The 13,584-nt window shown below is 40.2% G+C and overlaps 1 protein-coding gene across 18 annotated transcripts in view; it reads left to right on the top strand.

Moving 5' to 3' along the window:
* bmpr1ba (bone morphogenetic protein receptor, type IBa) overlaps positions 1 to 13,584 on the top strand; it is a 60,888-nt gene that overhangs the window by 30,931 nt on the left and 16,373 nt on the right. For 4 of the 18 annotated variants that reach the window (XM_029509958.1, XM_029509957.1, XM_029509953.1 and 1 more), the window contains 3 exons: positions 5,539 to 5,688; positions 6,362 to 6,445; positions 9,075 to 9,256. In XM_029509958.1, coding sequence (XP_029365818.1) covers positions 6,417 to 6,445; positions 9,075 to 9,256 — 211 coding nt within the window. In that variant the 5' untranslated portion in view covers positions 5,539 to 5,688; positions 6,362 to 6,416. Of the gene's footprint in view, positions 1 to 871; positions 2,012 to 3,831; positions 5,689 to 6,361; positions 6,448 to 8,884; positions 8,922 to 9,074; positions 9,257 to 13,584 lie in introns of those variants that run through there. The other 14 variants (XM_029509949.1, XM_029509955.1, XM_029509956.1 and 11 more) reach the window with 8 other exon arrangements.

The raw sequence follows: 13,584 nt of genomic DNA, 5'->3' as shown, positions 1-13,584 counted from the left end.
CAAATGTCAAATTTCAAAAAAAAAAAAAAAAAAAAGGAATCACTGATTACTGCTGAGAAATGGGTAGTAGCAGAGACTATTTTCAACATTAAATTTAATTAAGAATCTGGAATTAATCCAACTTTATAAAAGGAAACTGCAAAAGGCAACTGAATTTTGGTATGAAAAATAATTTCATATGCAGTATGAATATCTTTATGGGGATCTTTATTAAGAATCATTATTTGACATAAATCACTTAAAATGTACTGCAAAATTACAGTACTATTTTTCCCCTCTTTAATCCACATTACAGTAGTTGTTTTAATCAAATCACATACTTTTCCTCTCCCTTCATCCTGGCCTTCACCTCTAACCTTTCTCAGATCGCTCCCCTTTGAAGTATTCAGTAAAAGGTCCTTTTCAGTTCCTGGCAGTATGTATCTGATTGTTGGGTAAAGTCTGTGAAACAGAACCATTACAAAGCACTAGTGTTTTGCCCAACAGATGGTATTATTGGTTGGTCAAACTGTGGCCCTTTGGTAAATCAAGGGGAGCTGGTTTGTGGGCAATGATGTGTGAATTTGGTGTCTGTGTTGGAGTATGTGCCTTTTGTATCAGTGTGAATCCATGTGTTCATGCAGGTGTAGGGGTCACAGGCGGTTTGTAGGTCAACTCCATGACCCTGTTTGGCCCACAGCCACCATAACAGGACCTCTCACTCACTCACTCATCTTCATCCGTATCCGGGTCGCGGGGCTGCTGGAGCCAATCCCAGCTAACCCATGGACAGGTCTCCATCGCAGGGCCAACACACAAGGACACAGACAAACAACCACTCACGCTCACATTCACACCTACGGTCAATTTGACGTCACCAGTTAACCTATAACCTATGCATGTCTTTGGACGGTGGGAGGAAACCCACGCAGACACAGGGAGAACATGCAAACTCCGCATAGAAAGGACTACGCCGCCGTGCTGCCCAACAGGACCTCTCCTCTTCAGTTAATAATCTCATTCAAAATGTTACTTTTTCCACAAGGCCATAAAAATAAGTTGATAATGAAATAAGTCTGTGATAGATCTGTGATATTACTAATCTCCACACACACCAGCCAGCAGGCCTGTGTAGGAATAGAAGGCACTGTGCTTTGCAGGTGTGAATGTATGAGAGACAGAAAAGAGAGGGGGACTGGGAGAAAGCAACAGTGAATAGAACAGAAAGGTTTTATTGGGCTGCGCTATTCTTGGCTGTAGGAACAGTTGTCATTGGCTGTGGAAACACGTGCAGCTCTTTTATTTGCGTAAGCTCCCACTTTAGGTGGTCCTCCCCATATAGCAGAGCAAAAACTGAGTTAATCTGAACCAGTAAATTTGGACTGTAAATTAGAACTGCCTGGGCCCCATGCTTGTAAATCTGTGTCCCGTGGCATCACTTGAAGTGTTGAACAAGACAAGACAGTATGTAACGCTGAAAATTTGAATTATTTCGATTATTTAGTGCACATCTAAAAGACAGTTATTGCTTCTTTTCATGGCTAATGGGTAACCACTAGTTTATAATCTCTGAAAGGCTGCAGCTCCAATCTGTCAGAGCAACTGCTCAACAAAAACAACACTGGACTTAATTATTTTGCCTCATGACAGGCATGTGCCTCCTCCACAGCTTTGAACTGTTGTTGAACCTTTTGATGCAAGTCAGTACAGAAATATTAGGCATCCTCACAGTTTGCCATTATTAAATAACAGTCCATGCAGTACTTTATCCATATTTTAAACACAGAAGTTTAGCTTTTTGATTTTTTTGGTTTGATACTCCAGCTGCCATTGCTGAGTGGTTGTGGAGTTTCACCAATGAGGTTTGAACTGTGCTCACAGTGACTCTTCTGGGGATTAATAAATAAATTGTGATCGCAATACTATTCATCTTTACAGTGAGCGAGCCCACCCACTCTGGATGCATTTGAGATCCAATCTGAAGGTGGTCATTTGGAGTGGCCGCACTCTTAGCTCTGTGAACACATTCAAGGTACATCTCATTAACTCTTGTCTTCTGCTGCAGTTTCATAATGAAGCAAAAATATTTTTACTTGGCTAGAACCAGATTATATCATAGAGTTTGATTCATTCAGCTCTCATGCTCCCTCTTGCTAGCACACATACACACAAGCATGCTGACAATTGGCCAGACTGTTGGGTTGGCTAAAAACAACACCACATACCTGTTTATTTGTATCTGAAGCTGGGAAGTGAGATCCAGTCACAAGTGGTCACTGGAGACACATGTGGAGACTGATTTAAAAACCAGGTGTGAATAGACACACTGAGAGCTGTCCACTTGTGACGGCATCACTGAAGATACATGCATGTCTGCACAGGACCTGTGTTTTTGCTGCCATAATCCTGTCTGGGATTATGTTTAGACAAGGCTAAAATGTGATGTTTAAAGTAAATAAACACAATTATCTCTAAGTCAATGCCAAGTTTCTCTGGATCAAACAAGACAACAATCTTTCTATACCATCAGGAGGCCAAATTGAAAAAATAAAATAAAAATCACTTTACCGCCTTAATTCCACAAGTCAGGTTCAGTCAGTTTTCAAAATGCCTGAATGAAGGGCTGAGATGCACAATTGCTTTAAATTGTGTCAGGAATCCAATCAGCAGTGTTTTATGTGTGACAGGTAACCAGATAAACACAATTCCCAAAGCAAATTCCAGGCAAAGCTGTCACAGATAGTTAATGCAGCAGATGGAAAGACAGGCAGGGACTGATCATTGTGGTAGAACATAATAAATGTAAGTGGGTGGCTGTGGATCGTGATCCTCAGTCTTTTGGTAAGCTGTTTGAGATTCATGAATCAGAAAAGTAGGCACACAAAGATGTCACATAGCAGGTAAGACAGCTCGTTCTCTCTCAGCTCCCACTCAGGAAGTAGTAGCCACGCAGATCTTCTCTCTTTTCCACACTGTTCTGTTTCTTCAACAAGACATTTTTCACATTCCACCCTTTTGGTCAAAACATTTCCGTCTTTAAGAACCCTAAGCCCTTTTCCTCACTGGGCCAAACTGATTTGACTTCTTCTAGACTGAAAAAGACTCTACTTTTCTATTTTCTAAAATATTGACATACACCCTTTCCATTTTTAATTTGACACAATAATTGCTTGAGGTAATTCTGAACCTTTTTTTTTTTTTTTTTTTTTTTTTTTTTTTGCATTTTGTTAATCTAAATTTTTTTGTTGCCATAATATATCTGTTTGATATATGACCAACAATTGAAATATTTATGATATAATGATTACAGGGGAGGGTTTCTGATCGTTCTCAGTTCAGTCGTGCCCCACCCTAACCACAACTGTTCCCGTTAATAAGTTTATGGCAGTTGTAAAGTGATACAGTGAGTGGTTTCACAATGACAATAACAAGCTGTAAAAGTCATTCCCAGTCTGACATTAGGCCTTCATTAGGTTCAAATGGTGTGACATCTAGCACTGACTGCATGTTTGTATGAGTGAAAGAGAGAAGCTCATGTTTCATTACCAAAGCATATTTAAATAAATGAAATTTCAGGAAATTAAAGATTATAAAAAAAACTATTTATAGAGGAGATGTATTTTTGTCAATGAATCCATGTTTTGAATAATTAATCTTTTGACTGCATTGATTATTTTTACTTCCTTTTTTCAATCGTCCTTACCTTTTTTTGGGAGAAATAATTCACCAGAAGTGGTGCAGAGGGATATTTTCCAGGGGTTAAAGGTCAATATAGAACAAATCAATGTTGAGGTCAGAGGTGGATGTGATAGATGTCTTCTCTGTCACTGTTTTCCACATTTCTCTACACAGGGTTCCCTGGGTTATTTCATGAGATGTGTTTGCAGCTGAAAGCCTCAGTCAGAGGACCAAATGTTGAGGTTTACTGTCGTTAGGAGGTAACACTTAACATCTGTGCATATCAAGCCCTTTTTCTGTGCTCATCATCACATGCTTGACCACTGAAGACTGCAGCCAGCCCAATAAGTGCAGTTTTATGCCTTTTTCATGTTGTAAAAAAAAAACATGAAATCTGTATATATTTGCTTTCCATCGCTAGGTAGCTTCTGTTCGCCAAGTATTCGAGGCCCTGTCGCATCTCCAGTAACTAGCTAGCTAAGCTAGCTGACCGGATAGCTGAAAAAGACAGCTATCACTATTAGCAAATACTGTGAGAAAACGTACGACAATATCGGGAACTTGCTAACAAAATATGAACTGTGCCATGTGATAAACGTTAATTTGGAAGTAAATATTAATATCATTGAAAATAACATGGGTGTATTGCAAACAGACGTTATGCAGGTAACTCACCTTCTCCATTCAACCCAGAAGAGAAATCAGAAATGGCGACTTCAGGTTCAGTGCTGAGACATTACAGACATTGTTGTGATATAACAGTAAAATAACAGTTAAATGCTGTAAAATCCAAGGATGCTGTAGTTTGTTTTTTTTTAGGTATTCATTGGGATATTACTGGGAGACTTACCTACAAAAGTTACTGTAAAATAATACTGCTAATTATTGTGAAATGCTGGTAATTTTTAACAGCGTTCAATTCATTCATTCATCTTCCACCACTTATCCATACCCGGGTCACGGGGGATGTTGGAGCCAATCCCAGCTCACACTGGGTGAGGGAGGGGTCACCCTGGACAGGTCACCAGTCCATCACAGGGCCAACACACAGACAGAGCAAACAACCACTTGCACTCGGACCTATGGACAATTTAGAGTCACCAGTTACCCCAAACATGCAGGTCTTTTCATTGGATGGTGGGAGGAAACCGGAGTACACGAAGGAAACCCAGGCAGGCATTCTTCATTCTATGTGTCTTCCCATCACAAATAATTGAGGCAGAACAGATTGTTATGTAAATGCATCAGTGAATAGGAGTGAATGGACAGATTTGAAGCAGATTATGTTAAACTGCTTGTTAGTTTAAAGACACAATGAAATGAATGGATTGGGATTATCAGATGTGGCTGCTGAGCCACAGAGGTGTTTCTCTAAAATGGACTGAATCTAAACCCTAACCCCCTATCTGTTAGTCGGCTCACACACCAAATAAGGGATAAATACATCTGAAAGTGAAGCTGGAAAAGGTAAGGTGGTTTTATAATCCTTTGGCGCAGTTAGAAATCCCAAAGCAAATACCATGTATTTGAATAACAAATATTTCTTTATCTAAAGCGACAACTGTGTCAAGTACATTTACAGTTTGGAAACTGTCAAATCCATGTAACTACAAGTTACTGTGGTTAGAAAAAGTAATTAAAAGAAAAAAGAAACAGTTAACATTTAAAGTATTTCAATAGTCACACAAAGAAACAGCAGTAGTTTCCCTTGACAGTGTGTCACATTACATTATCGCTATCCACTAAAAACCACATATTATGTCAGTTTAAAAAAAGGTGATACAATTGTGTTGGAGTTGGACTTGACACTTTCAGAAGTTTCAGAAATCACTACAGCTGAATCACTGATACTTATCCACACATTTCCTTTCCTTGTCAAAGCCAACATCACCCACAATGCAATTCGACCGCAGACTGTCAGCCTTGGGTTCAAATGAGGAGTGAGCAACAGGGATCTGGCAAGCCTTCTCTTAACAGTTCGGGAGTCGCAGGATCACAGACCTGGAGCAGCTTCCTCTGGAGTCTTTAAAGGTTTTGAACATTTTCCATTGATTCTATTTTCTGTGTTTTTAAAATGCGGATCATTTCATTGGTCTTGAAGGTTGCATTTTGCTGATGATGCACTTCTCAAATTTGTTTATGTAGTTGACAGATCAGGAAGTAAATTTTTTTATTAATACTTAGACACTCTATTGACCACATTTAGCTTCTGCTCAAAGCAAGTGCTGCTTTCCTCTAAGTGTTGACACTGAAAGCTGTTGACATGTGAAGTTGTTGTGTTATGACAGCATGTCAAAAGTGATGAGTGAGTGAATGCTGACTAGAGCACAGTGACCCCCAGCACTGTTTGAGAAACGTCATCTGAATGCGTAAAGGCAGTTTGAATAGAATTAGCATATGAAAAACAGACATATTCTGAAAACATTGAGCCATCTGCTTCAGATTCAAATTCCTGAACAACTTTATTTTTGGCCTAAACTAGAAACGTGCATTATTATGGCCTCCTTGTATTTCTTGCTGAAGCCTGCTGTCCATCACTTTGTCCACCCCCCGCCATCCCCTCTTTGAGCTCCCTCTCCCCAAAAGGTCACCATCTCCTTTATTATCCCTGGTCTTCTCCCATAAGCCACCTCAATCGTCATTCTTCTCTGATCTCCTTTTGTTTTTCTTGTCAGCAAATGTTTCTTTACTCTTTCTCTTTCAGTTTTACTGCTCATCCTTCACTTCTGACAGCCTCAGCCATTCATCATAGACCCAGCATGAGGGTGACACTATGCAAGACTAGCAAGTGTGTGTGAATGTGGGGGAGCAACTTACAATACCTGAAAGTAACTGATTTTAAATGGGTCATTCCTCAATCTGCACATGATATCCTATCTTCCAGAAAATCACTGTAGACATTCATTAATCTCTTTCTCCCTCTCCCTCGAACACACACACACACACACACACACACGGTGTCTCAGCTAGTGGGGATTGGGGGCAAATGCTGTCACAGTTTTTAAAAGGCTTCCCGGGGTTAGACATGCTTGAAATGACATTCTGGTTCACTGGAGGAGGGGAGTGGGAAAAGTAGCAGCGGGGGAGGGCTGTTAAGTTAGTAAAAAAATGTGGGATATAGGAATGACAACAGGGATGGCTGAGAGTAAGAGAGCAGAGAAAAAAATAAATGCAATTTTCAGTGTTCATACTGTCATACTGTTGTTCCTGAAAGGAACAATTCTTGATCAGGAACTGAGACGAATGGCCAGACACAGGTGTCTTCTCAAAAGATTCATTTCATTATTTACAAACAAACAAAAAACTGCTGATGCCCCCAAAAAGGTCAGTGTGACAGAAAGAAAGCTAACCTAAAAAAAAAAAGTCTTTATGGTGTTATATAACATAAAAATTATCAAACAGTAAACCAGAGGAAGTTGGTACTGTCAAATTGGTAATACCATTCAAATCAGATCAGACAGACAACTCAAGCAACAAGCACCAGGAACGACAGCATAAAATGTATGTGTATTTTTTGATTTACTTCTATGAATTTTGAGTGCCATGTTAAAAAAATAAAGGAAGTGGATGGAAAGAGCTACTACCATGCCCTTTGGTGCACTGTGTGGGTGTCGGCACGGCCTTCACATTCACTAATTGATTTCCATTTTGATGCGATGTTGGCTTAATGCTGACTTGGTGACAAACTCATCAGCTCATGTATATTTTTACCTTAGGTGCTGTAGTTCTTTTTTCTGTCCATTAAGGGTGTTGGGTTGTCGCAGTCCTGTTACATTAAAGTTCATGTGGGAAAGGGGCTTCACAGAGGAGGGCAGACAGAAGAATAGGGCAGGACCCGGGGAGTACTGTTTATTTATGAAGTGATTTTTCTTCTCATGGAGGAGCGAGACAGCCAGGGCGCTCATTGTTTGTCACTAATGAACAACGCAAACGAGTGTGAGAAAGAAATGTAGTGCAAAGAACAGCGACAGCTACAAATGAGACAGATTAACGTGAAGACAAAAACGGGTTTTCCTGTCTAACCTCAAATTTCAAAAATCACAATTATGTGATGGGGAAAAATGACTCCTCATGTTTAGCTGTTTAGGTCTGTAATGCTTTTTGCTAAAAGCAAAGTGTTCTCAGCACATACAAAGTTTAGTCTTGAGTAAATGCCTTACAGGCAAAAGGATAGCTCTGAGAAGGAAATGGTCTATTAGAGTGTCTCAACCCATTTATTTATTAGTATAAAAGCTTGGCTGATGCTCCCTCTAACAGCTCTTTCAATGTATGTCTGCCAGCTACCTGCTCCCCTAATAGCACAGTGTTAGGAGTAGATTTTCAGAGTTTTTATTTTAGAATCCAAGTTTTCAGTTTTTTTGTTTAATTTCTCTTTCTCAAAGTAGAAATGATCAGGTCTCAATTAGATCAACCAAACTTTGGGTACAGTTTGACTTGAATATTGCTTTGCATGGGTCTGTTCCAGGTCTTCTCTCAGGCTGAGGCTTTAGGTCAGTACCTTACTTAAAACCTTAGCTATGAGGATATGTTAAGTACACTGCAATTTGGCCTTCTTGTGTATCACAGCGAACAATTGAACTCCACTCTGTTTAGCATACTTGAAGTAGGCCCTTGCTCTTAATTACTTTGCCACTTTGGGCTGCTGGTGAGGGTATGCACACGGTCTTTTTAGGGTTTGCACTGTCGGCTGTTACTCTGTTGAAGAGCTTCTCATAAATTTACTGAGCATATACTGCTCAGATATGCACACTGAGGTTTCCCATGCACAAATGACTAACAGTGATTGCATGTGATGTTCAATTGGACAAACGACTGGGTGTTAATTTAGTCACATCTGATTGGCTTGTCAGTTTAGCTATTTGATGGTTTTGCTGCCTGTTTATCTACAGTCTATCAGTAACGTTTCACTGCTCAAAAGCTTGTTTGATGTACCATTTCTCCCACGGAGTTGATGCTGAAAATGAAAAGTGGGCACAGTTATCTCTAAGCTGTTAATGTTGCCGAATCCCACACATCCTATTTCCAATATCCTCCTCACCCTCCTGCTTTTTTACAAACCCCATCTTGCTCCTGTCTGCTCCCTGCCCCCGTTTCTTTCCACCCATGGCCTCCTTCCGTGTGTGTGCGTGTGTGAGCGGGTCAGCCCTCCCTACTAGACAAGTGGAGTAGACCTCCCCCCTTTTTGCCTCTCTGCGTCTTTCGCTCAGCTGGGCTGCTACTGTCAGACCGGGTTGGAGGACAATCAATTGCAACTGCTGCTGCTGGTGTGTTTAGTGTGGTGTGGACTTTCTCACGTTGTGGTGGAAACACACACGCACACACAGGAGTTTGCATGCCTCGTACTCCCCCACCTCTCACTCTCTCTCTCTCTCTCTCTCTCTCTCTCACTCTGGCACATACGCACACACTTTTCATAGGAAGAGGCAGTGTGAGTGGTGGACCCTGTGGAGTGTGGAGTGCACTGAAGAGAGGAGCGGAGCGGCAGACTCTACCATGCCAGTGCAGGGAGGAAGGCTCAAGTGCTGTTTCTCTCTGTGTCTCTGGAGCCGGAGTCCTCTGCTGCTGCTTGGACTGTTCTCTCTTCACGCACAAGCTCACGGTGAGTTCCTGCAAACTTTCCTCCATGCACCGCTGACCTCATCCCGTTGCTGTTTTCATTTGACCTCCACTGTGCTTGAACGTATGTTTGTTAGATATTGTTTTTATGCTTTGGAAACTTTGTTCAGAGTTGTTGTTTGTCTCACTACAAACAACGTTAGTGGTTTTACTTTTGCTGTTGTTTTGTAAGTTGAATCTGCAGCCTTAAGTGCAGCTTTAAGCTGTATGCAGTGCCTGTAGTTTGTAAGAAACCCATAATGATGGTAAGGTGTAGGCATTAGCTCCAAATGTGATGATCCTAAACCTAAGACATCTATGTGGTTGTTTTACATCAGGGTATTATTTATGCAAGTCTCCATCACAACAGTATGTTGCCTTTCAAAATGTTACACCTAAAACGGTTAATATTTCCCAAACATTAATGTTGAGTTTTAGTAAGGGATGTCTAATTTGATTTTTACATTTGGGGAAAGATATAATTTTCTAATATTACAATAGCACAAAATACTTTTTGTGAAATCATCAATAGAGCAAATAAATGATTTCTTGAAGTGGAAGCTTTTTTTCTGACTATACAAAAATGTACATATGAACACATTTGCTTCAGAAAATGTAAGATCTTATATGAGCACTTTGTCAAGTTAACTCATTCTGAAAGTCTAGTGGCTCTAACACTCAATCGTGTATGTTCAGTTACAGTTAACTGAAAGTAGACGGAGATGTATTGTTATGAAGCAACAGTTACCGTCAGCCACATCAGCCGCGTTGTCTGTGACCATGTTTGGTATCTGGAGTGTGATTGGTGAGGTGTTAAGAGAGAGAACATGTCAGATTTAATAGTCTGTTATGTTTAGTGCTGTGACGTGTGTCATTATGGTTTGACTCTGTGCTTCTATTGTCTCTCCTGCATAACGGTTTTACCACAGCAAAGTAGTTGTATAGATATTTTTTTAAATCATAAATTCAACAAAATGGAAGAAGAAAATGAACTGATTGAGTTTTAAGTTGTCTACAATGAAGGGGTGTAGTTGTTCTTATGAGTGAATGTGTGCAGATATTTTCCTTCTGTCTTTATTGTTGGTCTATTTAAAGTCACTGGAGATTGTTTCAGCTGGGAGCCCTGAAGTTAAGCCAGCGAGGTTTCATACCTCATACTCAATGTGCTATGTGCTGAGGTCGTCCTGCGACCTCTGGCTGTATGTCATTCCCTCATTCTCATCCATCTTTCCTGTCATTGTCACTGGCTGAGTCGGCGTTCCCATGGAGTCCATGTTTACCCCCTTTTTTCTTGCTTTCTTCACTTACAGACACCGTTTATAATTCAAAGTCAAGCCTTGTGACGAGTATTGTTTACTAATTTTGTAACATTTAAGCATTAGCACGAGTGCGTATGGAGTCAACCACAAAAATTGCCTGAATATTTCAGATTTATGGTAACACTGACTACTCTGTCCAACAAGCTGCAGAACAGCTGGCAAGAAAGGAGACATATGTGAAAACTGACATTAAGTTGAACCTCGACCAAGATTTTTTTCTTTTGTCATTTGGCTTTACATTTACATTAAATTGCATCACTATTATATATCAGAGAAAGTATATTTATATGTCCTTTATCCATTTTTACATTATCAGTTTCTCTCGTTCTTTGAACTGCTGCATTACTGACTGGTGTGTTTGGACATAGATAAAATGTATGTGCAGTGTTGTCGATCAGGTGTTCACCATCTCTAATATATGTCAAATCTTGGCAGAATGCTTTTTGTAAATATTTGAGTAGACTACTGTATGTTTGAAGTACTGAAATAACTTTTATTGAGAAATCTTCACTGGTTAAAAGATGAAATGTTTTTATAGCAGTCACTTACCTGAATCAGAGCATTTCCCCAAATCCCTGTAGTCCCATTTTAAAAGAATGACCAGTACCTAATGAGTTTATCAACACAATGAGTGTGTCATTTTTTGTGTGTGTTCAGTCAGGTCCATTCAAGATGAGCACTCCCAAATGGTGAGGACTGTATTCAAACAGAATCATACCTAAGGCCTGTTAGCAACAGGTTCATTCATTTGTTGACACGTAGATGATTGAATGGACCAGCGACAGGCTCATTCATTGGTCGACACTTACATGATTGATTACCCTGGCACTAAATTCAGCTTTGACTCAACAGGCAAATATTTGTTTGCTGAAAAACTATTTGCAAAAAAGGATGGAGCTCGCAGCGAGAGATATAGTTTTTCAATTAATCTGTATCTAACTTTCTGCTATCCGCATTTCACTCACCGTTCTGGTTTGTAGCTTTTTCTTCTCCCCTCCCTTCTGAACAAAGACTGAATGAACGTCTAGACCTGGTCAGCTAGTGTTTCTTGGTTCCATAGCCACAGGTGAACTGGCGTTATGACAGGCTTAAGACTGTTTCAGTGTTGTGTCTGTATGAAGGTCACAGTTTGCCCTACAGCATGTCTGGACCATTGTCTCCTCAAACGAAGGATGATGCATTCATTATTCCTCAAGGAGAAACGAGAGCATAGGGAATGCACTGACTTATGCAAACTGTATAAATCACACGCACACAAGCAACAATCTTCTGTGACCTTCCACCTACGCCAGGCTGCATCCTTCAATGTGAGTTCTGGGAAGTGAGCAGCGAGCGTGATAGCTTACATTTCATTGTCCTTGGTGGAAATAAGCACTGCTGTATCAGTTTTCACAGTCAAAGCTCTGCCAGTTGCTTTGCTTTTGTCACTGCCCGCTAATGAGACTCTGTTGCTCTCTGCAGAATTTCAGGTTTTGTTCGAACCGAATAAAACACCTACCCATTTTTAGACAAAATAATCCGTCTCACACACCTTTTGGTTTGACATTGTGTTCTCCAAACACTGTGAATGAGCTGGACTGCTCTACAAATCGCATTTTGCAGTGACTGGTTCTTAGTTTTCTTTAAATTGTTGGTGAATGTATGTGTTGTATTCCTTTCTGTATGTGCGTGTGTTACTGAATACTCCGCTAGCTAATCTTTATTTTCTTCACACAAGGACAGCTTTACTCAACACTGTGCTCCCATTGTAGAAGAGACCAGATGCAGGTGGTTCAGATTTGTTATTCACATTTCATTGTCACTCGCAAGAAAATGGATGTGTCACCTCAAAAGTATTCCGTTTAGTCTATTCAGAGGCTCTAATGATGAGGCTTCATAGGATTAGTCAGCTCTCAGGAAGTCTCTGACAAAACTATCATCCTTATGGAAAGCTGAATGAGACATTTTGAGAGAAGAGAGGCAAAAGGCATAAAAACTGACTCACTCTACTGAAGTACTGCTCAGTCTCAAAGCTTACTGACAGGATGTGTTGAGCTCCCTTGCTTGAAAGTGATACCTCATTAGAACGACTGATCTTCTGGCTGTAAAGCTGAAATTCAGAAGTAAGGTGTTACTGAAAGCAGTTGAAGACAAATTGTTTTTGTCCTGAAGTAAACTCAAACCTTTCGTTTTGCCTTTTTTAGGGTTAGGGTTAGGGTTAGCCACTCTGGGAGTCTTTGAATGTAGGATGGTAAACAAAACCAAGCCTGACAGCCCAATGTGGTGGCAGGAAGGTTAAGTGACGAAATGTTGCCGTAAATATGACTCCCTGATGTGCCATGCTTGACCCTTTGTGCTTTGCCTGAAAAATACAGGGGAAAAAAATAATCTTGAAATGACCTCTCAACGTGGAAGGTGAGGTTTGGGACTGAGGAGTATTACATCCTGTAATGGATATAGATCCAGTAACTTCTATCCAGTCAGATTACCGGTCTGGCCCTGACTTCTTAAGACACAGCTGGAGCAGGGAAGTTATGTGTATGTGAGTGAGGTAGAGAGTCTCTTTGTAACACAGAACAAGCAGTGTTTTTAAGATTCTCTAAATCATGTATGCAGGGACAGAGATCAGTGTTTCAAATAACGCAAACATTTTTTCAAGACCATACCGCTCACAGCAGTGATACTATTATTGTGTGTGCTGAGAGTTGCTGTACACACACAATGCAATGATGGACAGATAACAGGTGGAGCCAAGCAGAGCTGGCTGTAGCAGTAACACTGCACTGGGACTAAAAGGGTTTAGAGTTTTCCATGCACTCACATCTCCTCATTTGCATTTACCCAAATTTTGATGTGAATGATTTCGCGGTGTTGCTTTGTTCACTTTCCTTTCCATTGAGTAACTAATAAATAAAAGAAAAAGGTATTTACAAAAAAAGAAAGAAAGAAAAATGAATTGGTTACTTTAAATGTGGCAGTGAAAAATAGAGTAATAATTAATTTAAGGTCATTTGTGGATGTCAGGATGCCACTT

This window comes from Echeneis naucrates, chromosome 9, assembly GCF_900963305.1.
Source record: "Echeneis naucrates chromosome 9, fEcheNa1.1, whole genome shotgun sequence".
NCBI classification, from domain to species: Eukaryota; Metazoa; Chordata; class Actinopteri; order Carangiformes; family Echeneidae; genus Echeneis; species Echeneis naucrates.
This window is presented reverse-complemented; position numbering and strand designations above follow the sequence as displayed.